The following is a 27,902-nucleotide window of genomic DNA, read 5'->3' on the forward strand; positions in this document are numbered from 1 at the left end:
TCAAACCGTGCTCGGCCTCTCACAGGCCGATGCCAACAGGAGACCCACACAACTCCTGTTTGAAGTGCCTCGGGGAATCACATTTAACTGCTAAGTGCTGGATTTGCAAGGCTTTCGAGCCACGAACTAAAAAGGAGCGGGACATCAGACTAAAACAGCTCCTCATGGAAGCAGCCTTGACACCACCACCTTCGGCACCAGGCGCTGGGCAGTCAGTGAGCAGAGGCACCAGATCGCACCGGTACGCCTAAAGACTCCCGGCACCGACTGTGACCGGCACTGAAGTCGACTCCACGTTGCTCTGACCAGACCACCGTCTGTTGGCTCAGCGGACCGGCACCGCTCAAGATCGCGGTCCCTCAGGCGTTCCCGGTCGAGATGACACTCCCGCTCTCGACGCCGCTCGCAGTCCCGGCACCGTTCCTCTACACAGCACCGGTCAGACTCGCGGCACCGGTCGGACTCATGCTCCCCACCTCACTATTCGAGGCACCACTCTAGCTCCCGGCACCGACCCAGGCACCGTACCTCCCGGAGCCGCTCACGTCGCAGGGACTCGAGATCCCGGTCGACCTCCCGGCACTGGTCTGGTTGCAGCTCCCGATCTCGATCACGAATACCGGCACCGGTCCCCGCTAAGGAGGGGAATGAGGTCCGTTGGAACCTCAGCCCAAGGTTTCTCTGCTCCTCCATGGCCATCCAGGCAGACATCGGTGTCTTCCCACGCGGACAGTTTCTACGACCAGGACCGTGATACAGAGGTGCCTACCGGGGTCTTCCAGGACGTCCGGTCTCAGGACGCGGGACCTCAACAGTGGTCCTTTGGGACACCCTGGGCGTACCACCAGGCCCAGGGTGCTCCTTTGCCCCAGACATGCCCCGCTTCCTCAGAGCATCAGGCACCTGAGGCCACCATCAGCCGTCCCCCTCCTGCTGGGACAGAGGAGCAGCTGATCCATCCACCAGGCTCCCCGGTATTGCTAGAGCTGGAACCGACCCACGAGCAAGAGGCCATTCAGGACCCTCTCATCCCTGGAGTGTCATCCTCTTCTTCTCCGGATGAGGTGGTGGCAGGTACCTCGTCATCAGGGCCCCCGCCTATAGACCTCAGAGCTAATCAGGACCTCCTTAAAGGGTGGCGCTTAACATTAACCTCCCTGTAGAGGAAGTCCTGGAGGTTGAGGATCCCGTCGTGAGAATCCTGTTGGCGGATACTCCCACTAGGGTGGCTCTGCCCTTCATTAAGACCATCCAGGCCACTGCCGACACCTTATAGTAGTCCCCAGCCTCCATTCCCCCTATGGCAAATGGAGTCGAGAGGAAATACATGGTACCTTCTTGAGGGTATGAATACCTGTATGTCCACCCTCCTCATTAGTTGTCCAATCAGTCAATGAAAAGGAATGCCATGGCCAACAGGCACCAGCCCCCAAATCTAAGGAGGCTAGGTGGATGGACCTACTGGGCCGCAAGGTGTATTCGGCAGGTGCTCTGCAGCTCCAGGTGGCCAATCAGCAGGCTCTCTTGAGCCATTACAGCTACAACACCTGGGCGGAGGTGGGTGGGTTCACAGAACTCCTACCCCCAGACTCACGCCAAGAATTTGCCGCATTCCTGGAAGAAGGTGGCCAGAACCTCCATCCAAGCTTCTCTTGATGCAGCCGACTCGGCAGCCAGAACTCTACCCTCAGGTATCACCCATGAGGCGTATCTCCTGGCTCCAGGTCTCCAACCTGCCACCCGAGCTCCAATACACCATCCAGGACTTACCCTTTGATGGCAAGGGTTTGTTCTCTGAGAAGACTGACCCCAGGTTGCAGAATTTAAAAGACTACAGGGTCATCATGCGCTCATTGGGCATGCATACCTCCGTGACCCAACATAGAGCCTTCCGGCCTCAACCCCACCGCCCGTACTTTGTGCCCCGGCACAGGCAAGATTTCAGTAGAAGGCACAGGCAGGGTGGCTGTAGACGCCAGTCTGGGCCCCAAGGAGGTCAAAACAGCCCCACAAAGGCACATCTGGGGCCTAAGTCTACCTTTTGAAGGTACGCACAAGGACGGCGTACCAGTCTCAGGGCAGGATCCTTCTCCTCCCTTCTAAAACCGCCTCTCCTACTTCCTCCCGGCGTGGTCCCAGTTGACCTCAGATATCTGGGTCCTACGGACGGTGAAACAAGGATACCACCTCCAATTTGTTTCATCCCTGCCTTCCCACCCCCCATCCCAGTCCCTCTTCAGGGACCCCTCTCACGAGCAAGGCCTCTTACAAGAGATGCAGTCTCTCCTCGCCGCAGGAGCAATAGAGGAGGTATCAGACGAGAAGGGGAAGGGGTTTTACTCCCGCTACTTTCTGATTCCCAAGTCCAAGGGTGGCCTCAACAAGTTTCTAGTCAAGTTGAAGTTCCGCATGGTCTCCCTGGGGACTATTATCCTATCCTTGGATCCTGGAGACTGGTATGCCGCCCTCGACATGAAGGACGCATACTTCCACATCACCATCTTCCCTCCGCACAGGAGGTATCTCTGCTTTGTGGCCAATCACCTGCACTTCCAATTTACTGTCCTCCCGTTTGGCCTCTCCACGGCCCCAAGAGTGTTTACGAAGTGCATGGCCGTCGTCGCCGCCTACCTCCGCCGGCAGCAGATACATGTATTTCCGTATCTGGACGACTGGCTCATCAAGGCAACCCCCCAGACTCAGGTCCGACAATACGTGGGGGTAATCACGGACCTATTCTCCCAGTTGGGGCTCCTCCTCAATGCAGAAAAGTCCACCCTGGTCCCCACACAAAGGCTGGACTTCATAGGGGCAACCCTGGACTCCACTCGAGCCAGGGCCTACCTCCCCCAGCCACGTTTCCAGGCGATCATGACTATCATTCGAGGCCTGCAGACCTCCCTAAACACCTCAGCTCGCACGTGTCTCGGTCTACTAGGCCGCATGGCCACATGTACTTTTGTGACCAAATATGCCAGACTCCGCCTGCGGCCCCTCCAGACATGGCTCAATTCGGTCTACCATCCGGGCAGGGACCCTATAGATGTTCTGGTGACAGTTCCCCCGAGTGCCTAACGCTCCCTCAACTGGTGGCTAACTCCCTCCCTGGTGTGTGCAGGGCTACCATTCCATCCACCACAGCCCTTGCTGTCCCTGACGACAGATGCGTCATTTCTTGGTTGGGGGGCTCACCTCGGTCACCTTCGTAAACAGGGCCTTTGGACACCACATGAGCTGACGCTCCGCATAAACGTCCGGGAGCTGAGAGCAGTCCTCCTCGCGTGTCGGGCGTTCCAGCAACATCTTCACGGCTGTTGTGTCTCAAGTGTTTACAGACAACACAACGGCCTTGTATTATATCAACAAACAGGGAGGGACTCGCTCCTCTCCCCTGTGTCAAGAGACCGTTCGACTCTGGGACTTTTGCATAGCCCACTCGATAGGATGCCACCAGGTCTTTCTTCCAGGGGTTCGGAACACTCTGGCGGATCAGCTGAGCAGATCCTTCCTCTGCCACGAGTGGTCGATAAGGCCAGATGTTGTTCATTCGATCTTCCAGAGGTGGGAGTTTCCCCGCATAGACCTGTTTGCCTCGCGCACGAACAGGAAGTGCCAAGCGTTCTGCTCTTTCCATGGTCTTTCACCGGGGTCAATCATGGACACATTCCTCATGTCATGGAGGCACCACCTGCTCTATGCCTTCCCACCATTCCCTCTGGTTCACAAGGTCCTAATAAAACTCCGCAGGGACAGAGCACACCTAATTCTGATTGCGCCAGCGTGGCCCAGACAGCACTGGTACACCACCCTGCTCGACCTGTCCATGGCCAGCCCAGTTACCCTGCCTCTCCTTCCAGACCTCATAACGCAGGACCATGGCAGTCTTCGCCACCTGGACCTGCAGGCCCTTCACCTCACGGCGTGGCTCCTACATGGCTGAACACATCGGAGCTGCGCTGTTCCGTTCCGGTACAGCATATTCTCCTTAGTAGCAGAAAGCCTTCCACTCGGTCCACGTACCTGGTCAAGTGGAAACGTTTCTCCTCCTGCTATACAACGCAGAACGTTACTCCTTCTCAGGCCTCGATTCCCGTAGTTCTGGACTATCTCTGGTCGCTTAAGCAACAGGGCCTTGCGATATCTTCTTTGACAGTGCACTTGGCGGCTATCTCCACATTCCATCCTGGAGAAAGTGGCCACTCTGTGTTTTCCCACCCCTTAGTCACCAGGTTCCTTAAGGGCCTTGAGAGCCTCTACCCCCCAGTACGCTGCCCTGCCCCCACTTGGGACCTCAACTTAGTCCTAAGCAGACTTATGCTTCCGCCATTTGAGCCATTGGCGACTTGCTCGCTCCTGTACCTGTTGTGGAAGACAATCGTCTTAGTGGCCATTACATCGGCCAGAAGGGTTTCAGAACTTTGGGTGCTTACGGTAGCCCCGCCGTATACTATCTTTCACAAGGACAAGGTACAGCTGCAACCTCATCCTGCGTTCCTCCCTAAGGTAGTGTCGGATTTCCATACCAACCAGGACATCTTCCTCCCGATCTTCTTTCCGAAGCCTCACTCTTCGTGACGGGAGCAGCAGTTACACTTCTTAGATGTCCGTAGGGCGCTAGCCTTTTATATCGAGCGGACAAAGACCTTCCGGAAATCCCCCCCAGCTGTTCGTGGCAGTTGCCAAGAGGATGAAAGGTCTACCGGTCTCCTCCCAGAGGATCTCCTCTTGGGTAACAGCGTGCATACGCACATGCTATGACCTGGCTCATGTCCCTTCGGGACATCCCACTGCGCATTCAACCAGAGTTCAGGCTTCATCAGCCGCTTTCCTGGCCCAAGTGCCTATCCAGGAGATATGCCGCGCAGCGACCTGGTCATCGGTCCACACCTTTGCCTCGCACTATGCGCTGGTCCAACAGTCTAGAGATGATGCAGCCTTTGGCGCAGCGGTTCTGCATGCTGCCACATCTCACTCCGACCCCTCTGCCTAGGTAAGGCTTGGGAATCACCTAACTGGAATGGATATGAGCAATCACTCGAAGAAGAAAAGATGGTTACTCACCTTTGTAACTGTTGTTCTTCGAGATGTGTTGCTCATATCTATTCCAAACTCACCCTCCTTCCCCACTGTTGTAGTAACCGGCAAGAAGAAACTGAAGGGTGGCCGAGTCGGCTGGGGTATATATCTGGTGCCATAGTGGCGCCACTCCAGGGGGCGCCCAGCCGACCCGCCGAGTGTTGCTAGGGTAAAAAGTTTCCGACGAACGTGCATGCGGCGCGCGCACACCTAACTGGAATGAATATGAGCAACACATCTCGAAGAACAACAGTTACAAAGGTGAGTAACCGTTTTTTTCTCTGCAATGACTTTATCGTCTTTAAGGGCTCCTTTTGTATCTTGATCGTCCAGGGGCCTCACTGGTTGTTCAGCAGGCTTCCTGCTTCTGATGTACTTAAACATTTTGTTGTTACCTTTGGAGTTTTTGGCTAGCTATTCTTCTTCAAATTCTTATCTTTTCTTATTACATTTTTACATTTTATTTGGCAGTATTTATGGTCCTTCCTATTTACCTCACTAGGATTTAACTTCCACTTTTAAAAAGATGCCTTTTTATCTCTCACTGCTTCTTTAACATGGTAGATAAGCCGCAGTGGCTCTTTAGTTCTTTTACTGTGTGTGTGTCTGTGTGTATGTGTTTTTTAATTTGGGATATACGTTTAAGTTGGGCCTCTATTATGGTGTCTTTGAGAAGTGTCCATGCAACTTGCAGGGATTTCACTCTAGTCACTGTACCTTTTAATTTCTGTTTAACTTTCCTCCTTATTTTTGCATAGTTACCCTGTCTGAAATAAAATACCAGTGTTGAGCTGTTGAGCAATGTTTTTCCCAGCACAGGAATGTTAAATATTGTTATATTATGGTCACTATTTCCAAGCGGTCCTGTTGCAGTTACTTCTTGGATCAGATCCTGTGCTCCACTCAGGACTAAATCGAGAATTGCTTCTCCCCTTCTGGGTTCCTGTACCAGCTGCTCCAAGAAGCCGTCATTTAAAGTATCGACAAATTTTGTCTCTGCATTTCGTCCTGAGGAGACATGTACCCAGTCAATATGGGGATAATTGAAATCCCACACTTTTATTGAGTTCTTTATTTTGATAGCCTCTCTAGTCTCCCTTAGCATTTCATAGTCACTATCACCGTCTGATCAGGTGGTCGATAGATCCCTACTGTTATATTCTTATTAGAGCATGGAATTTCTACCCGTGGAGGTTCTATGGAACGTGTATTCATTCAAGATTTTTACTTCATTTGATTCTACATTTTCTTTCACAACCCCCCCTCCTCCCCCACCACACGACCTGACTCATAGACTTTAAGGTCAGAAGGGACCATTATGATCTTCTAGTCTGAACTCCTGCACAATGCAGGCCACAGAATCTCACCCACCCACTCCTGTAACAAACCCCTGACCTATGTTCGAGCTATTGAAATCCTTAACTTGTGGTTTAAAAACTTCAAGGTGCAGAGATTCCTCCAGCAGGTGACCTGTGCCCCACACTGCAGAGGAAGACGAAAAACCCCCAGTGCCTCTGCCAATCTGCCCTGAAGGAAAATTCCTTCCCGACCCCAAATATGGCGATCAGCTAAACCCTGAGCATGTGGGCAAGACTCACCAGCCAGACTCCCAGGAAAGAATTCTCTGCAGTAACTCAGATCCCACCCTATTTAGTGTCCCATCAAAGGCCATTGGGCATATTTACCTGCTAATAATAAAGGTCAATTAGTTTAATTTTGGCAATTATCAAAACATCCCCTCCATAAATTTATCAAGCTTACTCTTGAAGCCAGATATGTCTCTTGCCTCCACTGGTCCCCTGGAAGGCTATTCCAGAACTTCAGTCCTCTGATGGTTAGAAACTTTCATCTAATTTCAAGTCTAAGCTTCCTGATGGCCAGTTTATATCCATTTGTTCCTGTATCCACATTGGTACTGAGCTTAAATAATTCCTCTCCCTCCCTGGTATTTATCCCTCTGATATATTTATAGAGAGCAGTCATATCTCTCCTCAGCCTTCTTTTGGTTAGGCTAAACAAGCCAAGCTCTTTGAGTCTTCTTTCATAAGACAGGTTTTCCATTCCTCAGATCATCCTAGTAGCCCTTCTCTATACCTGTTCCAGTTTGAATTCATCCTTCTTAAACGTGGGAGACCAGAACTGTGTACACTATTCCAGATGAGGTTTCACCAGTGCCTTATATAATGGTACTAACACCTATTTATCTCTACTGGAAATACCTTGCCTGATGCATCCCAAGATCGCATTTAGCTTTTTTCATAGCCATATCACATTGGCGGCCCATAATCATCCTGTGATCAACCAATATGCCGAGGTCCTTCTTCTCTGTTACTTCCAACTGATGCATTCCCAGTTTGTAACAAAAATTCTTCTTGTTAATTCCTAAATTCATGACCTTGCACTTTTCACTATTAAATTTCATCCTATTACTATTACTCCAGTTTACAAGGTCATCCAGATCTTCCTGTAAGATATCCCAGTCCCTCTCTGTATTGGCAATACCTCCCAGCTTTGTGTCATCCACAAACTTTATTAGCACATTCCCACTTTGTGCCAAGGTCAGTAATAATAAGATTGGTCCCAAAACCGATCCCTGAGGAACACCACTAGTAACCTCCTTCCAGCCTGACAGTTTTCCTTTCAGTATGACCCGTTGTATTCTCCCCTTTAACCAGTTCCTTATCCACCTTTCAGTTTTCATATGATCCCCATCTTTTCTCATTTAGCTAATAATTCCCCATGTGGACCAGTATCAAATGCCTTACTGAAATCAAGGTAAATTAGATCCACTGCATTTCCTTTGTCTAAAAAATCTGGTACCTCCTCAAAGGAAGTCAGGTTGGTTTGTCACGATCTGCCTTCAGTAAAACCATGTTGTATTTTACCCCAGTTACCATTGACCTCAATATCCTTAACTACTTTCTCCTTCAAAGTTTTTTTTCCAAGACCTTGCATACTACAGATGTCAAACTAACAGGCCGGTAGTTACCCGGATCACCTTTTTTTCCTTTTTTAAAAATGAGAACTATGTTAGCAATTCTCCCGTCATATGGTACAACCCCTGAGTTTACAGATTCATTAAAAATTCTTGCTAATGGGCTTGCAATTTCATGCGCCAGTTCCTTTAATATTCTTGGATGACGATTATCTGAGCCCCCCGCAGTATAGTTCTGTCTTTCCGATATATTTTGTGTCCCATTGATTGTCGTCACTCCACCAAGTTTCTGTGATGCCAATTATATCAATATCCTCCTTTAACACAAGGCACTCTAGTTCACCCATCTTATTATTATTTAGACTTATAGCATTTGCATACAAGCACTTGAAAAATTTGTCACTGTTTGTCTGACTTTTTTCTGATGTGTCAGATTCTTTGTGAATGTTTCTTGTCTGATCTGGCCCATACTTGATCCTCTTCCATCCTATCCTCCTGACTAAAACCTAGAGAATCTCTATCAATAGACTCTCCTCTAAAAGAAGTCTGTCTGATCCACATACTCCTCTGCAGCAATCAGCTTTCCTCCATCTCTTAACATGAAAAAGGTTGCAGAGCACTTTTTAAACTAAGTGCCAGCAGTCTGGATCCACTCTGGTTTAGGTGGAGCCATCCTTCCTGTGTCGGCTTTCCCCATCCCAAAAGTTTCCCCAATTCCTAATAAATCTAAACCCCTCCTCCCTACACCATTGTCTCATCCATGTATTGAAACTCTGAAGCTCTGCCTGCCTACCTGGCCCTGCATGTGGAACTGGAAGCATTTCTGAGAATGCCACCATAGAAGTCCTGGATTTCAATCTCTTTCCTAGCAGCCCAAATTTGGCCTCCAGGATGTCTCTCCTACCCTTCCTTATGTCATTGGTACCTATATGTACCACGACCACTGGCTCCTCCCTAGACATAAGTCTGTCTAGATGCCTCGAGAGATCCGCAACCTTCACACCAGGCAGGCAAGTCACCATATGGTTCTCCCGGTCATCACAAACCCAGCTATCTGTGTTTCTAATGATAGAGTCTCCCATTACTAACACCCGCCTTTCTAATGACTGGATTTCTGTCCCCCGGGGTATCCTTTCACACTGAGTTACCTCCCAATGTCATCTGGAATGAAGGTCCCAGCTATGGGATTGTTTCTCCCTGCTCCTGTTGACTGCTCTCCTTCCCTGAGTCTTTCATCTTCCTTACAGTGCAGGGGTTGTCTGACCGGAGGTGGGACAATTCCACAGTGTCCCAGAAAGCCTCATCAACATACCTCTCTGCCTACCTTAGCTCCTCCAGTTCCGCCACCCTGGCCTCCAAAGCCCGTACGTGGTCTCTGAGGGCCAGGAGCTCCTTGCACCGAATGCACACACAAACCACCTGCCCACCGGGCAGATAATCATACATGCTACATGAAGCACAATAAACAGGATAGCCCCCACTCTGCTGCTGGGCTTCTGCCTGCATTTTCTCCTACAGCTGCCTAGGTTAATGAAAGGGTTTTTGTTTAACTCAAGAAGTTTTGATTATAATTTAATTTAAAGGTTTTAAAGAACGGTAAGTGTACTTTGCCTCCTTCCCACTCCCCTTCCAAACTCCCTCCCGAAACTCCCTGTTAGCGGCCCCTGTTCACAAAAGCTCTTAGGAAGTATATCTAACTCTCACCTTTCCTCTAGTCCTCTGATTCTGAGAGTTTTGAATTTTCATGGAAAAGGTATCTTTCATGAGTCACTGAATTGACACAAGTCTGCAATATTCTAAGCAGCCGTAGATCCGATGCCATATAGGCAGCAGCTTTGCAGATTTCATTACACCTGCCTACTAACGTGCTTTGATCTGATGGACCATTAGATATAGGGAAGAAAGGATAGTTTAGTCCAGCGGTTCTCAAATTGTGGGTCAGGACCCCAGAGTGGGTCACAGTCCCATTTTAATGGGGTTGCCAAGGCTGGCTTAGACTTGCTGGGATCCAGAGCCAAAGCCCAAGCCTGAGGGCTTCAGCCCTGGACGGCGGGGCTAAGGTTATAGGCCCCCTACCTGGGGCTGAAGCCCTTGGGCTTGGGCTTCGGCTTTGATCCCCTAGCCTGGGGCAGTGGGGCTTTGGCTTTGTGTTTTCTCTCCCCACCCTTCCCCCCAGGGTCGTGGGGCTTGGATGGGCTCCAGCTTCAGTCCCCACTTCTGGGGTCCTGTAGTAATTTTTGTTGTCACAAGGGGGTCACAGTGCAATGACATTTGAGAACCCCTGATGTAGTCTCCTTCAGGATCTATTGGTCTTTGCCTTTCTCCTGAAGCTGCCCACAAGAAACATAAGTTTAAGTGATTCTTGTATAGTAAAGATGTATCTGCTAAGCACCAGACTCAGATTAAAACCTTCTGCAAAAGGCACCAAATGACTATTAGTTAGTAACTTTTGATATCCACTCATCTGGGTCTGTCAAAATTCCTTCTCCACTCTGAACTTTAGAGTACAGATGTGGGGACCTGCATGGACACTTCTAAGCTTAATTACTAGCTTAGATCTAGTACGCTGCCACCATCCAGAATTCCAGTGTCTGGAGCACTCTCTGTCCCCCCAAAACTTTCCCTTCCCTGGGTTGCCTTGAGGAACTTCACCAATTCCCTGGTGAACACAAATCCAAATCCCTTGGATCTTAAAATAAGGACAAATCAATCAGGTTCTTAAAAAGAAAGCTTTTAATTAAAGAAAGAAAGTAAAAATCATCTCTGTAAAATCAGGATGGAAAATACTTTACAGGGTAATCAGATTCATATAGCCCAGAGGAACCCCCTCTCTTTTTAGGTTCAAAGTTCCAGCAAACAGAGGTAAAATCCTCTTAGCAAAAAAAGGGACATTTACAAGTTGAGAAAACAAAAGTAAGACTAACACGCCTTGCCTGGCTACTACTTACAAGTTTGAAACATGAGAGACTGATTCAGAAAGATTTGGAGAGCCTGGATTGACGTCTGGTCCCTCTTAGTCCCAAGAGCGAACAACCCCCAAAACAAAGAGCACGAACAAAAGACTTCCCTCCACCAAGATTTGAAAGTATCTTGTCCCCTTATTGGTCCTCTGATCAGGTGTCAGCCAAGTTTACTGAGCTTCTTAACCCTTTACAGGTAAGAGAGACATTAACCCTTAACTATCTGTTTATGACAGGGTCAAACACAGCCCAGTGACCTATAACTGAAATCTGTTTCCCCTCACCAATCCCTTAGGCCAGGGGTCCCCAACACTGTGCCCACAGGGCATCTAAGTTCACTCACGTACTGGCCGGCAGACAAGCATCCACTGAAATGCCACCGACAAGCTGCGTCATCCAGAGGCTTCGCTGCCGAAATGCTGCTGATTTTCAGTGGTATTTCAGCAGCGACGGCTTTGGATGATGTTGCATTTCGGCGGCGACACCTATTGATGTTGCCACTTTTTGGCGGAATTTCGGCAGATGCTCAACCACAGCCACTGTCCTGCGTGGCTTGTCTGATGCCTGCCAGATGAAAATGGTTGGGGACCACTGCCTTAGTCCAACGCTTCCAGCTCTTATTTTCTTCTGTCCTTCAATTTTTTTGTCCCTTTTGTGTTCACTTCACATTAGCAGATTTTAAATTCTTCAGGGCAGGGGTAATCGTTTAATGTATTTTGAATGGTGCTGACCTCATTGATGCTTATCTTGTTAGGTTATTTGTTGACCTGTATTCTGGAGAGTGAAGATGTTACAGTGATTCCACTAAGTTAACTTCTCAAAGTTCAGCAGTTCTTAGCTATTCTCTCTGGTGGTGGTGTGTGTGTGTGTGTGTGTGTGTGTGTGTGTGTGTGAGATGGGGCAGAAGCCAGAGAAATAGTCTAGAGCAGAAATAGACACTAAAGAAAAAAGGGCTAGGAAGGCAGAAAGAAGAAAGGGGTGGACGCAGTGGCAGAGGCTCTGTTGTTTGGGCATAGAAGGAAAACACAAAGGTGAGTTTATACAAGAATTAATGTTTCACTAATCTTTAAAAAAAAAAAAAAGAGAGAAAAGTGTACTAAATTTACTAGTCTAGAGATCAGGAGTTTAGCTTTATGGGTACTGAAACTTGCACTGAAGAGATTTAAACTATACTTAGGCTCCACTTGAACTGCTACCCGATCAGTTTATTATTCAGAAACACAAAGTGGTTGTCCATTGTGTTTATTTAAGGTCAGGATTAATCAATATTGCCTTGTTCTAAAAAGAAGCTAAGCTTCTGGGTTCAATGAGATCTCAGAATAACTTATTTGGGAGGTAGCTTATTAACTAGGCTAAACTTAACAATTTCTTACCTTGTTTTCCAGAGAACCTAGCTTCTGTACTTTTGAGTAATAGGCGGCCAAATGGATTGCAATAGAATGCATCAAATTTATTAAGAAAACTGATGGGGAAAGATCTTGGAATATATTGCATATCTCTGAATTTTGTTGGAGTCTTATGTTCACTTGAATTAGTTTCCTCCAAAATATAATGGCTGAAGGGCTGGTTAAGGGACAAGAAACTTGAAGCAAGGTTCCTTCACTAAGGCTATTGCTTTTAAAAATGCGTGAGTAACTGGTTGTTTTTGGTTATTTAGTTGAGGGATGAAAATTACGTGACTTTCCCTATTCTCTAATATAACAGAAAAGAAACTTACCAAGAATCTTCTGAGATAATGTTTGTTGAATATATCCTTCTTACAAACTGTTCCAATTACAAAGATTCATTATGATTCACTTGTCAACAGTTTGTCTCAAACTAATACTGATTTAAATGTTCTTCACTCGCTGTAGCTCTGATATCAGAGGGGTAGCCGTGTTAGTCTGGATCTGTAAAAGCAGCAAAGAGTCCTGTGGCACCTTATAGACTAACAGACGTTTTGGAGCATGAGCTTTCGTGGGTGAATAATGCTTTAATTAACATCAGATAATGCTTTAATTAACATTTCTTGGGTTTATGAGCTACTGATGTTGCTTATTTTAATATTTCTTAGCATTCTGATTTTTGGTGAGGAGGCATAGTGTCTATGTTGAGAGATTACATGAAGAAAGCAAAGTTACTGGCATTTAAAAGTAGTTTTGTGTCCAGATCTTCCACCCGTTCTTCACTGACTTTTGTTTAGTAGAGTGGAGTTGTTTGACAGAGTTCATAAGAGAATTGTGCTTCAGTACTAGGGTTGCCAACTTTCTAATAGCAGAAATCTGAACATTCTTGCCCTGCCCCTGCTCCAAGGCCCCAACCCCTGCTTAGTCCATCCCCGCTTCCTCCATCACTTGTTGTTCCCCACTCTCACTCACTTTCACCAAGCTGAGGCAGGTGTTGGGGGTACAGGAGGGGGTTTGGGGTGCAGGCGCTGGAAGAGTTTGGGTGCTGCGGGGATAAGGGATAGGGGGCTGGGGTGTGGGGTCTGACCAAGCTATGCTTGCTTTGAGCAGCTCCTGGAAGTGACTGGGATGTCCGACTCCTAGGCTCAGGGCAGCCAGGTGGCTCTGCATGCAGGCACCACCTCCTCAGCTCCCATTGGCTGTGGCTTCTGGCCAATGGGAGCTGCGGAGTTGGGTGCACGAAGAGGGAGCAGCTCATGGAGATCCCCTGACCGCCCCTGTGCGTAGGATTCAGACATGCTGGTTGCTTCTGGGAGCAACGCAGAGCCAGAGCAGGTAGGGAGCCTGCCTTAGCCCCGCTGCACTAGCAACCAGACTTTTAGCAGCTATTAAAATCTGCCGTATTGTTTTCAATTGCCACCAGGAGATCGATGCCGATTCTGGTAGACTCCTGGCCAATCCGGGTGGGTTGGCAACCCTATCCAGCACGTCTCAGTGCATGTATGAAATATTTTGTCATTTATGGGTCTTGTGTCCACATAACATGGCATGCACAGTTTGGAATTATGAATTTGTAGACAAAATATTTTTCAATGGTCTCTCGTTTCAATGGTCTCTAGGTAAGGAAGCATAATTATCTTACTGCAGAACTCCACAGAAGAAAGATGTTTTGTATTGAACACAAATAATTTTTCCTAAAGCAATATGCACATCTAACTTAAATATGTTTATGTAGATGTTAAAACTATCTCAGTAGTCGCAAATTGTGTACTCTTAATTTAAGGGTTTCAAAAATGTATGTTTCATACAGATTGTGTTTTTTTTTTCTTTTAAGTAATGCAGTTATTTTTCTCATTCCAGACGTAACCAGGGATCGTGTACCCATTTATTTTACATTAGTCTATAGCAGGGGTCGGCAACCTTTCAGAAGTGGTGTGCGGAGTCTTCATTTATTCACTCTAATTGAAGATTTCGCATACCAGTAATACATTTAACAGTTTTTAGAAGGTCTCTTTCTATAAGTCTATAATATATAACTAAACTATTATTGTATGTAAAGTAAATAAGGTTTTTAAAATGTTTAAGAAGCTTCATTTAAAATTAAATTAAAATGCAGAGCCCCCTGGACCGGTGGCCAGGACCGAGGCAGTGTGAGTGCCACTGAAAATGAGCTCATGTGCCGCCATCAGCACACATGCCATAGGTGCCTACCTCTGATCTATAGAACCAAAACTTTGATTTTGTGATTTATTTTTTAAAGTGGGAATGTAAAAAATTGAGTAGAAATGTCATTAATCTTAAATTTTACATGATAAATTCAGAGATAGCAGTATTGTGCCAGTACTATGGGATTAGAAAGAGAAAATAACTAGACTATTTTATCATCCATGATGGATAAAATTTGAAAAGTTCATACCACATGCAGTATAGTGAAAATTAAGCTAGGCTTGTGAATGTTTCCATTATCATTCTAACTATGTGTGTAGTACAGTTTTTTCATGACTCAACTTTACATGCCTTTCAAAGTTTGTAGCAAAACTTGTGCAAGTTTATTTTTGTTTTAAAATCTTATGCTGAAATACTTAAGGTAAATCATATATTATGGGGACTGTTGCTAAGGTAAGTTTTATTTTAGTCTCACAAGCTTTTAAGGGCATTCTTTGTGGCTTATTCTGATAAACTGAAAACTTTCAGAAACTGTCAGGGTTGTAGAGGCATTATAATATTAATTCACTATTGTAAGTCTTTGTATAGTAGATAGTCTGAGCACTTTAGAAAGTTATGAAAATTGTAGTATAGCTAGCTAGAGCACTGTTTATAAATTGAAAACCTATTGTAGGTCCCAGCTAAGTAAGAAACCAGAATGGAAAACGTTTGCCATACTCCGAGCCTGCCACTCCCCCTTTTGAGTATTTTTTGGGGGGAGGAGGCGGGGGTGGAAGGAGTGTTAATCCTGCTGGAGTTCTTTAGCTGTTACATTTCAGAGATGGTGTTTTACATCTTAACGTGAATACGTTTTTATGCCCTTGCTTACGTGGTCTCAGCACATAACTAATTATTATTCCTAGTAATCCTGATGGGCTTTCTTGCAATCCTACAAGGGGTTTTATTACTGTAATACACTATATTATCAGAACGAACTTATCTAAAAACAGTATTTACTCAAAGTATTCCAGAGTATCAGACTACTTTATATAGTACATTGGAAGTGTTTTTCTTCAGGAGTAATACCAGAGATTGTATTCCAGATGAAACTCTCCACTGATTCAGAAGCTAGTGATGTAAGCAAAAAGTCACTCACATACTAACCTTCAAGAGGAATTACAGTTGGAAGTACTCAAATTCAAAAAAGCTTTTAGTCCAATTCTTTGCTAAACTGATCAAATTTCCCCATTCTTCTAAATCATATGCCAGTGTGTAGTATTTCTGCAATAATGTAGAGAATTTTTGACTGATTATGCATTTTACTGTTTGAACAACTGCCATTCAGTTTTGCCATTGTGAATTCTTGTAAATTAAATACATTTAAATTTTAAATGCAATAATGAGAAACTGCTTATTGGCAGGCTTTCTCCTGTTGCTCTTAGTTCTCGCTTTTTACTTGGTCTGATAGAATTAAAATATCAACTTTCATCTAGTTTTGCTGAAGTTCAGATGCATGTCGTTGAGCTTTTTTTTAAAAGTAGTTGGCATAAAATTTGTTTTTTAAATGGACATTTTCATTCAAATTGAAACTTGTTACAGCATGTAAAGCTTTCTCTGCTGGCTTGGCAATGCGGTTGCAGCATTCCTTTCTAACAGGAACTTTGCAGTTCACTATTTTTTCCTCATTCCTTTCTATCTCCTGAGCCACCTTGGACATTTAGGATATAGAAATGCTTTAGGTAGCTGAAGGTGTTTATGCACCTCACTTTAGGACCTGATCATGCAAATGCAATTATGCAGTGAGCTTGCTTATGTGAGTAGTCCTAATGAATTGTTGCTTTAGGACTACTCCATGATAGTAAACACTACATGTTGTAGTAAGATTTAACATTATGTGCCTAACTTACCCAATTCAGGCCTAGTTGTATAATGCTGGGAATGTATTACTATTATGGTTTCAAAGCTTGAAATGCTATAATGTTAGCACTTGTTTAAAAAAGGCAAAAAACTATTGCTCAACTGTCACCCAAATGTAATGGTTGGGTCAATTTTTAAATGTTTAGTCTCAAGGGAACACTGACATCAAATTAGAGGAGATGGGTTTGTTGTCTTTTACTACACCGTATGTTAAGATGAACTTTCTTACTCTGTCAAAAGCAAGATGAGTGAACCTTTTTTTGAGTTGTTGGTTTTTTTTAGAAAGATGGTTAATTTAGGGATTAATAATAATTTTAGTTATAAATTGGGGACACATCAGGTGGAAGCAACAGAGGAGGAGAAGGACCTTTGGAGTATTGGTTGATCATAGGATGACTATGAGCCGCCAATGTGATATGGCCGTTAAAAAAGCTAATGCAGTTTTAGGATGCATCAGGCGAGGTATTTCCAGCAAAGATAAGGAGGTGTTAGTACCATTATACAAGGCACTGGTGAGACCTCATCTGGAATACTGTGTGCAGTTCTGGTCTCCTGTGTTTAAGAAGGATGAATTCAAACTGGAACAGGTTCAGAGAGGGGCTACTAGGATGATCCGAGGAATAGAAAACCTGTCTTATGAAAGGAGACTCAAAGAGCTTGGCTTGTTTAGCCTAACCAAAACAAGGTTGAGGGGGGATATGCTTGCTCTTTAGAAGTATATCAGCGGGATTAATATTAGGGAGGGAGAGGAATTATTTAAGCTTAGTACCAATGTAGACACAAGAACAAATGGGTATAAACTGGACACTAGGAAGTTTAGACTTGAAATTAGACGAAGGTTTCTAACCATTAGAGGAGTGAAGTTCTGGAACAGCCTTCCAAGGGGAGTAGTGGGGGTAAAAGACATATCTGGCTTTAAGACTAAGCTTGATAAGTTTATGGAAGGGATGGTATGATGGGATAGCTTAATTTTGGCAATTGATCTTTGATTATCAGCAGGTAAGTATGCCCAGTGGTCTGTGATGGGATGGGATCTGAGTTACTGCAGAGAATTCTTTCCTGAGTGCTGGCTGGTGAGTCTTGCCCACATGCTCAGGGTTTAGCTGATGGCCATATTTGGGGTCAGGAAGGAATTTTCCTCCAGGGCAGATTGGCAGAGGCCCTGGAGGTTTTTCACGTTCCTCTGCAGCGTGGGGCATGGGTCACTTGCTGGTGGATTCTCTGCAGCTTGAGGTCTTCAAACCACAATCTGAAGACTTCAATAACTCAGACATAGATTAGGGGTTTGTTATAGAAGTGGATGGGTAGGATTATGTGGCCTGCTTTGTGCAGGAGGTCAGACTAGATGATCATATTGGTCCCTTCTGACTCTAAAGTCTGTGAGTCTGAGTTTGAAGGTCTGTGAAACCTTTTTATAGTGAATCCTCTCATGCAAATCCCCAAGACCTGCTAATGTGTTCTAACAAATTATTTTATAGGGCCTTATTGATTTAATAAAGATTGATGTGGAAAATTATAAGACTAATTTTAAAAGTTACATTATCAAATGGATACATGGATAAAATCTGAATTTAGACTGCTGAGCTGCAATATATGGAGAAATAGATGGGTTTTAGAAAAGTGCAAAGGAGTGTTTCCATCTGGGGAACCCAGTGAGTATCAATACTCATGGAAAACACTGCAGTTCCTGGGATGTTTTTATAAGACTAGGCTACAAAAAAATATTTTAAACTGCTAAATTTTTAGTGCAGCACCTTTCAGGAATTAGAAATATTTCCAACTATTTCGGTTAATCACGAAGAATGATTGCATTTTCATTCACCAGTCTGGTTTTTTTACGATACTTAATTAAAATTCCACTTCTCAAGATACCCACATAACTGACAGGTATCTCACAAATGAGGTTTCGCTATAAATGGGCTTCACAAATTCTAGTCAATAAAATGCTGCCAGTAATGCAATAAGAGAGAACTGCGCATTCTAATTCACAGCACTAGCTTTTAGCTCCTCAAAATATTCAGGAAACTAAAAGTTAGATGATAAATTATTATTCAGACAGACATTGAGGTTATTTGACTGAACATGAAAGTTTAATATCTTAATTGGCATGAGTTTACTGCCAAACTTTTTACGTGCTTTAGTTAACTTCTCATGTTACATAAACATGCTGCTCAGAACCCTTATACAATGAGAATCCTGTTGCTGTTAACATGTTAATATGCCTCTTGCCTAGCACCTCCAAGTATTAATATGTAGTCTCATCTAAAATAAATACGTTGAATTGGGTTGGGGTGGGAGGGAGATTGAGAAATTATAATGCGTGATTTATCTTGCATCGGTAAAAGTACTAATACAAATTCATGTTGTATAAGGGAATCTTCCTATGCAATTTAACTTGGTTCTTTTACTATATTTTTCTTCTCTTTATCCTTTTAATTTGTTTTTAAAAACTGCACTCAAGATGCCTTTGCAGCTTCTCCTGGAGAAGCCCCTGCGGCACCTGAAGGGGCAGCAGCACCAGCTACCCCAACCCCTGTAGCAGCAGCTCTTGATGCATGTTCAGGAAATGGTGGGTTTTATGTCATCAGTCTCTTGTGTGTGTTAAACTACATGGCAGTGTGTTTTTTCTGAAATTATCAGTCAACCTTTTTTTTCCTCAGCACATAGTATTCATTGTAGTTGATCAAAAACATAGAACTTTGAGACAGAAGAGCATTCTTCACATAACTGCATGTCTTCTGTCAAAGCGAGAATCCTTTCTCCGTACATTTATTCAGTAGCACTACTGAATAATTTTGACAATACTGAGTGTTTGTAAGCAGCAACAAGTTTAATATCCTGTTAATGTTTTGGAGACTGACCTGTTTTCTTCTGTTATCTTCATCTGCTGCATTTCAATCTTGCCAAACCAACCTTTCAAAAAAACAAACAAAAACCAAAACCAACTTTGTTCATTCCCCAAACTTTCCACTTTTATAAAATACTTTATTTTAGAAAAACTGCTGAATAGCTTTCCCAGATCAGTAGGATAGATGTTACAGAGAAGTCAATAACCTAGTCATTGTATGTATCTGCTGTGTATGTATGTTACCCATAGTTATGCTTGATTTTTGCTAACTTCCTCCCTTACTGATCCTATATATATTCTCCGCTTTCCTTTTTACAAGACCCATTTGCCCCATCTGAAGGTAGTGCAGAGGCTGCTCCCGAGCTGGACCTCTTTGCTATGAAGCCAACTGAGACCAGTGTTCCTGTAGTTACCCCTACTAGTGCAGCTACTCCAGCTCCCACAACTACTCCTTCTCCAGCTGCCACTGCTGCCACTGCTACTACTGCTACAGCAACTACCACTACCACCACAGCCACCACATCTGCCACCACCACTACCACCACTTCCGCTCCTCCTGCTCTAGATATCTTTGGTGGTAATTGTTTTTAAGTCTTTGATTCTGGTGGATTGAACTCTGGTTTGTCAAATAAATGTACAGCATACACTATCATTATTGCATGTATACTGTATATTAGAAGGTTCTTTACAGACAAAGAGCCAGTCTTTTAAAATTCTCCAAATACGATGTGCAAAACTGAAAAGTTACTGCTTTCAGTCCTGTCTTCCAAAATGAGTTAGACATGTATATTCTTGGTCTTAGATTTATTTGAGTCTGCTCCTGATGCTCCCGCAGTGCCTAAACCAGATGCTACTCCTAGCATAGACCTGTTTGGTACAGGTAAAGATAAAAAGATCCTTTCCCACAATGTAGTGGGGTTTTTTTTTGTTTTTTGTTTCCTTTTAAATGTCCTCTCATTTGACACTTACAGCATAAGCTGACTTTGATTTTAAACACAGTACTTACTACTTCTACTTGGTTTTTCTTTTACTTCTGGAAGATGCTTTTTCATCTCCACCACATGGAACTTCTCCTGTGCCTGAGAGTTCTCTCACTGCTGATCTCTTATCTGGTGAGTGCTTGTTTCACAGGCCACGACAGATTCAGTCCTTTCCCAAGTAAAAATAAATGATTGATTTATGCTTGTTTAGGGATTTGAAAGGGGATTCTCAATCTATAATACCTCAAATGTTTCAATGATAAATTGTGATGCATGTTATTCCTGAAGAATATTTTCTAATGGTCACAATAGTCAAATATGTCTTAAAAATAAAACTTCAGATTTATTTTGCCAGCTCCACTGAAGTTACCTATACTGGTAGTAGATGACATGTATGTATAGCCTTAATTTTTCAGAAAATAAGTGCTACACTGTGCACAACAAAACTGTCTTCTTCATAAACAGTTTTTAAAAACTAATATATGCAAAACTTCACATCCTTTCTGATTGCAGTGTTGTAGATTTGGAATCTCAACTAATGTACAAGTCCTGTGGTGCTAACTGGTGGAGTCTAAGTGTGGATTTCAAAATATTTAGTTATTGCTATTAACTTGCTGATACTAAATATTATCTGTCATATGTCTACTGCAGTGGATGCATTTGCAGCACCATCTCCTCTACCCGCTGCCTCTCCAGCAAAAGTGGATTCTTCAGGTGTGATTGACCTATTTGGTGGTGGGTATTTCTCCTTCCTCACCACTTGCAAGTTAAATCATTTCATTTCAGATACATTTACACTGTTTTCGTGTTGGCAGTTGCAATTTCCTCTTTTCACAGTTTAGCTCATGCAGTGTTGCAGCTGAACAACTTTGTATGTATTGAAGTCTTCCTATCCAAGAACTCACTAAAACTTAAACTGCAAATAAATGGTTGCAACACTTCTATTCCATCATCCATCCTAATTGTATTTACCATTCTATCATCTATATTCAGTGCATGAGTTTTATCTTTCTTGATCAAGTATTTTGAGTTTTCACTCAAAGTTCATTATATGTAGCTGTATATCTTTTCATCTTCTGTTGATGTTTCTCTGAGCAGCTCAACTTCTGTAAGCAACTGGAATTGGTATATAAACTAAAACAAATTGGTAAATGTGAATTTTACTAGATTATATTGAATTGATCTGAAATGGTGGAAACAAAAGTTAGGACAGGCATAGCTAACTCTTAATAAGACTGTATAGGCCAACACAACAGAACTTCTGTTTCATGTATTATGAAGCTATTTCTAAACTTCAGTGAAACAGTCAACTAAAATAACAGGCTTGTAGGTTGTTAAAGAGCACTTTCAGCACTATACTTTTAGCTGGAGTTATCATTGCCTTTTATTTAATCCGTTATGTGGATCTGTGTAAGTGGCTTAACTCAAGTCGAGAATAACATACTGTAAATATAGTTGGGGTCTCCTATTGGAAAAACCTCACGGGCTAAGTGTTGGTCAAAAAAAATCACTATTTCTCATATGAAAATATCTCTTAAAGTGTTGGCTCATTGCCTTATTTCTCCACCTTGACTATATGCAATCAAAACCACTTTTTTCTGCAATTCTGTCTGAGGTTCCCAAACATGTTGGCTCCTCATTCTGTAATTCTACCTGGTGAATGAAGTTGTCATACTACTGCTATTCATGCATTCTTTACATAGCAATGATGAATCACAGTATTTATGTTAAACTTTTTTTGCCTTTCTTGCTGCATTGTGGAATTTACCCTGTAGATGCTTTTGGAAGTAGTGCTTCTGAACTCCAACCTGCAACCCAGACATCTTCTAGTTCCTCAGCTTCTGCAGACCTACTGGCTGGTAATAAATATAAATTTAAATAAAACGTGTGTACGTCATTGTGGAAGAGTGGGGGTTTTTTGGATTTTTTTTAGTCACACTGCTATTTTATTTCAAAATGAACCTTCATTTTGCAGTGGAGTAAACTTATAAATGTTGTTGGACAGCAGCAAAGATTTCATAGTATTAAACATTCTTAAGTAGCTTAAAGCTGTGTATAACACATCTTACTACCTTCATGATACATCTCCTAAGTGACTGCATGATCATATTGTTCTTATGGTCTTATTCTTCCCTTTTCCTGACCCTACTTCCCTCTCCTTATTTCTCCTAATCTCCTCCTGTTGGTTCTTCCTTTAGGTTTTACTTCAGGGTTGGACATAGGTATTATATCTACTGTATGGTCCCATGCATATTTGTGTTGCTATGTAAGTAAACAGGATAACTTTAGTTCCAGGAAACAAAGAGTTGATTATAGAAGTAAACTTGCTCTAGACTAGTTACAATTTTGATAACTTTGGGGTGTAACTGCTTGTCAGTTATTAAACTAACCTCTCCATGCTAAACACTTGTCCTATATCTTCACAGCTGTACAAGCTTTCTTTAACAAATGGAAGTATCACCATTTGTAGTTTATTTAATTTCTGAAAATATTCAGATAATGTTGTTCTTCAAGTGCTTGCTCATGTATATTCCACAGTAGGTGTGTGTGCTCGCCGTGTGCACCGGTGCCAGAAGTTTTTCCCTTAGCAGTACCTGTAGCGGGAGCACTGCTGTGACCCCTGGAGTGACGCCGCTATAGCACGCTATAAGGGGAACCGTGCAGTCCCCCTCACCCTCAGTTCCTTCTTGCCACCAGTGGCGGTGGATTGGATCTACTTGCTCCAGCTTTGCTGCAGCTCATCTCAAATCTCGTTAATTGTTCAGTAATACCTATATCAGTTAGCTAGTTCATAAAAGTTCTAGTTTAGTTATTTTTCGGGCCGGGGCATGCCTGGGCCCCAGGGTTTAAATCGTGCGAGTCTTGCAGGCGTTCAGTTCCAGGAGTGACCCGCACACCGACTGACTCTGCTGCCTGGGCGAATCCCACATCAGTGACCGCTGTAAAATCTGCAGATCCTTCAAACCCAGGACAAAAAAAGAGACATTAGTCTTTGAGCACTTCTCATGGAGTCGGCACTGATCCCTACCGCGGTGCGCTGAGCGGAATTGGCACTGGGTACTTTGTCTTCGGCGCATGACAATCCCCCAGCACATTCTGGTGGCCAGCATCGCACTCCATTGAAAAAGCAGAAGAAGGCTTCGTCGTCTCAGAAGCGTAGAGAGAAGGCACGAGGGGAGGCTAGACCCACCTTGAGCAGCCTCAGTCCCCTCTCCCACCCCCAGGCTCTAGAGCTCTGACTCAGGTCTAGTGGAGCAGCCCGGTTGCGTCAACTCAGACCTCTCTGGCTGAAGTCCATATGCCTTTGACACCGGAGGCCTGCAGGTGGCCAAAGTTATTATGACCCTGCAGGTGCCCGGGGCACCACCAGCACCTGGACCCAGCTCTAGAGGCAAGCCGCTGCTGGGGGTCTCATCAGCTGATGCTGACCTGATGCAGATCTCGATCAGGAGACCACTTTGAGGCTGCTCGTCGCCCAGTGTCCTGTCGGGACACAGCCCCCAGCCTCCACTCTTGTTGCCCTCCAGGTTGTCTGGTAGGGTGCCGTCAGAGCACAGTTCTAGGCACCATTCTATGCCAAGTACAGAGTATTGGTGGGACAGGCACCAATGCCATAGATGCTCCTGCTCTCGGCACAGCTACAGGAGCCACTCCTGACACGGATGCCGTCGCTGGTCACGCTCCAGCTCTCACGCGTTGAGGCACCACGCCCACCACCCCTGTCGGGGATCGCCAGCTCCACATAATCGTGGCTCCTCAGCACTGCACGAGGAATCAGATCAAGGGGTGGACCCCATGGCACCTGCTGCTGTGCAGAGCCCATTACCAGCCCCTTCCCCTGCACCAGATGACAAGATCGCAGTTCTGCCTCCATACCACAGGAGGACTCAGGGCTCATCAGGAGCTGCTAAAGCGAGTAGCATCCAGTCTCCATCTCCAAGCTGAGGAGATGGAGGGACCCTTGGACTCGCTGTTTAACGTGCTCTCATCCTCAGCACCAGGCAGAGTGGCCCTCCTGCTCCATGAAGGGGTGGCCAACATCTCCAGTGCCCTCTGGCAAACACTGGCCTTCCTGGCCCCGGTATCAAAAAAGGCAGAGCCCAAATACTTCATGCCTATGAAGGAGCATGAATACCTCTATACTCGCCCAGCCCCCAACTGCCTAGTGGTGGAACCTGTGAACCACAGGGAAAGACGAGGCTAATCAGGACCCACACCCAAAAATAAAGACTCCAGATGACTGGACTCATTTGGCAGAAAGCTTTATTCGTCCGCCAGCTTCCAGCTCCGGGTAGCCAACCACAAGGCCCTCTTCAGTCGATACGAGTTTAACTTGTCGGGGTCACTGCCAAAACTCAAGCCCTCCCTTCCGGAGCGCGAAAGGAAGGAATTCAAGTTGCTGGTGGAGGAGGGTGCTGCTGTCACAAAGGCTACTTTGAAGGCGGTGTCAGATGCAGCTAACACAGCTGCTCGATCCATGGCCTCGGCAGTGTCCATGCACAGGGCATTGTGGCTACTGCTATCTGGGCTCTCCGCAGAGGCACAGTCTGCGATGCAGCATCTTCCCTTCCCGGCAAGAATCTGTTCACGGGACAAATTAGAGGTGAGGCTCCACGGCATGAAGGGCTCATGTACCCACCCTTCAAACCCTCAGGGTCTACATCCTGCCCAAGGAAAAGCCTAAGGTGCAAGCCTCTGTCCCTGTGCCCCAGCCAAGATACAAGCCCACCTGCAAGAGTTCCGAAGCTCAGAAGAGGCAGCCTCAGAGGCAGTCTTGCTCTGCCCCGCAGCCTGGGCCCTCCAAGGGCATGCAGCAGGGCAAGAGGCAGCTTTGACTGGTTGTGGGAGGGTACCCCGGTGACCCCTGAAAGGACCCTCCCACCAATAGTTAGTTTTTCAGCAACAACTTCTGTGTTCCTTGTGGAATGGTCCTGAATAACATCGGACCAATGAGTCCTCAGTGCCATTTCCCAGGGTTATATGCTACAATTTGCCTCACACCTGCCTGCCTTCCCTCCCCCCTCCCACCCGCTGCGGCAGGAAGTGGTTCGGCTCCTCAGCCTGGGAGCTGTGGAGAAGGTTCCATGGGCGTTCTGGGGGAAAGGGGTTTACTCCCATTCCTGATCCCCAAGGCGAAAGTGGGGCTCAGACCCATCCTGGATCTGCGAGGCCTTAATCGGTTCATGGCAAAATGCCAGTTTCGCATGGTCTCTCTGGCATGTATCATATCTTCTTTGGACTCTGGTGATTGGTATGCGGCCCTGGACCTTCCGGATGCTTACTTCCATATCCACATATTCGAGAGGCACAGATGCTTCCTCCGCTTCCTAGTAGAACAGGACCACTACCAATTTACAGTTCTCCCCTTTGACCTGTCCACTGCACCCAGTGTGTTCACGAAGTGTATGGCGGTAGAGGCGGCCTACCTCAGACGCCAAAGGGCACAGATATTCCCCTACCTTGACAACTGGCTGCTCAAAGGCAGCTCGTGGTCCCAGGTACACAACCACGTGAACCTGCTCTTGGCCATGTATGGCAAACTAGGCCTCCTAGTAAATGAGGCCGAGTCAACACTGGTCCTGGTGCAGAGCATAGAATTCATAGGTGCTTTCCTGGATGCCTCCAAGGCCACAGCCCCTCTTCCCATGGACGGGTTCTGGACCCTGAAGGGGCTTATAGCCCCTCGGTCACAGAGTTTCCCGTTACCATGGCCAGGGCATGCCTATAGCTCCTGGGCCACATGGCAGCATGCATATACGTAGTCCGCCGCGCCAGGCTTCGTATGAGGCCCCTCCAGCTCTGGTTGGCCTCAGTTCTCCTAAGCCAGGGACAAATTGGACAAAATCCTGTCAGTACCAGCGCAGGTGATCACCACGCTAATGGTGGTCCTGCCTGGCCAATATGCTTCAGGGAATTCCCTTCCGCGACCCCACCCCGTCACTGGACCTCGTGTCCGACATGTCAGACTTGAGCTGGGGGGCACCCATAGGGACCTCACAGACACAAGGCTTGTGGTCCACTGGAGAGCTTTCCCTTCATATAAATGTCAGGGAACTCAGGGCAATACCTTTAGCCTGCATGACATTCAGCTCACAGCTGTGCGGCAAGGTGGCCAGAGTACTCACAGACAACACCGCTGCGATGTTTTACATCAGCAGACAAGGCGGGGCAAGGTCCTTGGCCCTCTGCCAGGAAGCCCTCAGCCTGTGGGAGTTTTGTATAGCCCACGACATCTCCCTGAAGGCTTTCCACCTGCCAGGCACCTACAACACGCAGGCCGATCGCTTGAGCAGGGTTTTCTGTTCCCAACACGAGTGGTCACTTCACCTGGAGGTAACTCATCAACTCTTCAGAGAGTGGGGCACTCCCCAGGTAGATCTGTTTGCGACTTGACAGAACCGCCATTGCCACGGGTTCTGCTCCGGGGGGTGGGGGTGGGGGAACGTGATCTCGGACGTCTTCCTCCTGTCATGGTTGGACCAACTTCTTTACGCTTTTCCTCTGTTTCCCCTCATTGCCAAGGTCCTGGAGAAAGTAAATACGGACAAGGCATGAGTCCTTTTGATCGCCCCAGCGTGGTTCCAACAGCATTGGTATGGCACTCTCCTAGGCTTACTCGTGACCCTTCCCTGGCCATTGCCACTCCACCTGTACCTACTCTCCCAAGACCAGGACTGCCTCCTCCGCCCCAATCTGGCCAGCTTCCATCTGACAGCGTGGCTGATCAGTGGCTAGATGTGTTTGGAGGGAGTTGGGCATGTCCTCCTCAAAAGTAGAAGGCCATCTACACGCTGAGCCTACCTGGCAAAGTGATCACGATTCTCCAGGTGGGTGGGCGAGTGGGGTGTTTCCCCAACATCTGCCCCGCTCCAACTTATCCTTGAGTACCTACTTCACCTTAGAACTCAAGGCCTGGCCCCTTCCTCTGTCAGGGTACACCTGGCAGCTATTTCAGCATTCCATCTGCTCGGTTTTCTCCCATGCCATGACCAGGCGTTTCCTCAAGGGGCTAGATCGATCCTTCCCTTATGTTAAGACCCCTATCCCTCAGTGGGATCTAAATTGGTGCTATCCTGCCTTACAGGGTCCCCGTTCCAACCCCTGGCCACATGCTCATGGTCTGATCTTTCCTGGAAGGTAGCCTTCCTTGTGGCCATCACGTCAGCCCAGCAGGTGTTGGAGCTCAGGGCCCTGACCTGTGACCCACCGTATACGGTCTTCACAAAGACAAAATTCAGCTCTGCCCACACCCTGCATTCCTGCCCAAGGTGGTCTCCGTCTTTCACATGAGCCAGGACATCATCTTACCTGTCCTCTGCCCAAAGCCGCATACCTCTAATGAGGAGCGCCACCTCCATACGCTCGACGTGTGCAGGGCTCTGGCCTTTTATCTGGATCAGACCAAGCAGTTCCGCAGGTCTTCGCAACTCTTTGTTGCTTCAGCCGAGCGCATGAGGCGCCAACCAATCTCCACCCAGAGGCTTTCTCGATGGATTACATCATGCATCCACACGTGCTACAGCCTAGCAGGGGTTCCCACACCACCTATTTTATGGGCTCACTCAACAAGGGCTCAGGCCTCGTCGGCTGCCTTTGTGGCCCATGTCCCTATCTAGGACATCTGTAGGGCCGCTGCCTGGTCCTCAGAACACACGT

General features: G+C 45.9%; 1 protein-coding gene across 1 annotated transcript in view; it reads left to right on the forward strand.

Annotated features, from left to right (window-relative positions):
• SNAP91 (synaptosome associated protein 91) overlaps nt 1–27,902 on the forward strand; it is a 174,233-nt gene that overhangs the window by 112,062 nt on the left and 34,269 nt on the right. The window contains exons 17-22 of the mRNA XM_050950204.1: nt 18,880–18,987; nt 19,586–19,843; nt 20,069–20,146; nt 20,307–20,378; nt 20,898–20,981; nt 22,022–22,105. Coding sequence (XP_050806161.1) covers nt 18,880–18,987; nt 19,586–19,843; nt 20,069–20,146; nt 20,307–20,378; nt 20,898–20,981; nt 22,022–22,105 — 684 coding nt within the window. The remainder of the gene's footprint in view (nt 1–18,879; nt 18,988–19,585; nt 19,844–20,068; nt 20,147–20,306; nt 20,379–20,897; nt 20,982–22,021; nt 22,106–27,902) is intronic.

The sequence above is a fragment of the Gopherus flavomarginatus genome, chromosome 4 (genome assembly GCF_025201925.1).
Source record: "Gopherus flavomarginatus isolate rGopFla2 chromosome 4, rGopFla2.mat.asm, whole genome shotgun sequence".
Classification (NCBI taxonomy): domain Eukaryota; kingdom Metazoa; phylum Chordata; order Testudines; family Testudinidae; genus Gopherus; species Gopherus flavomarginatus.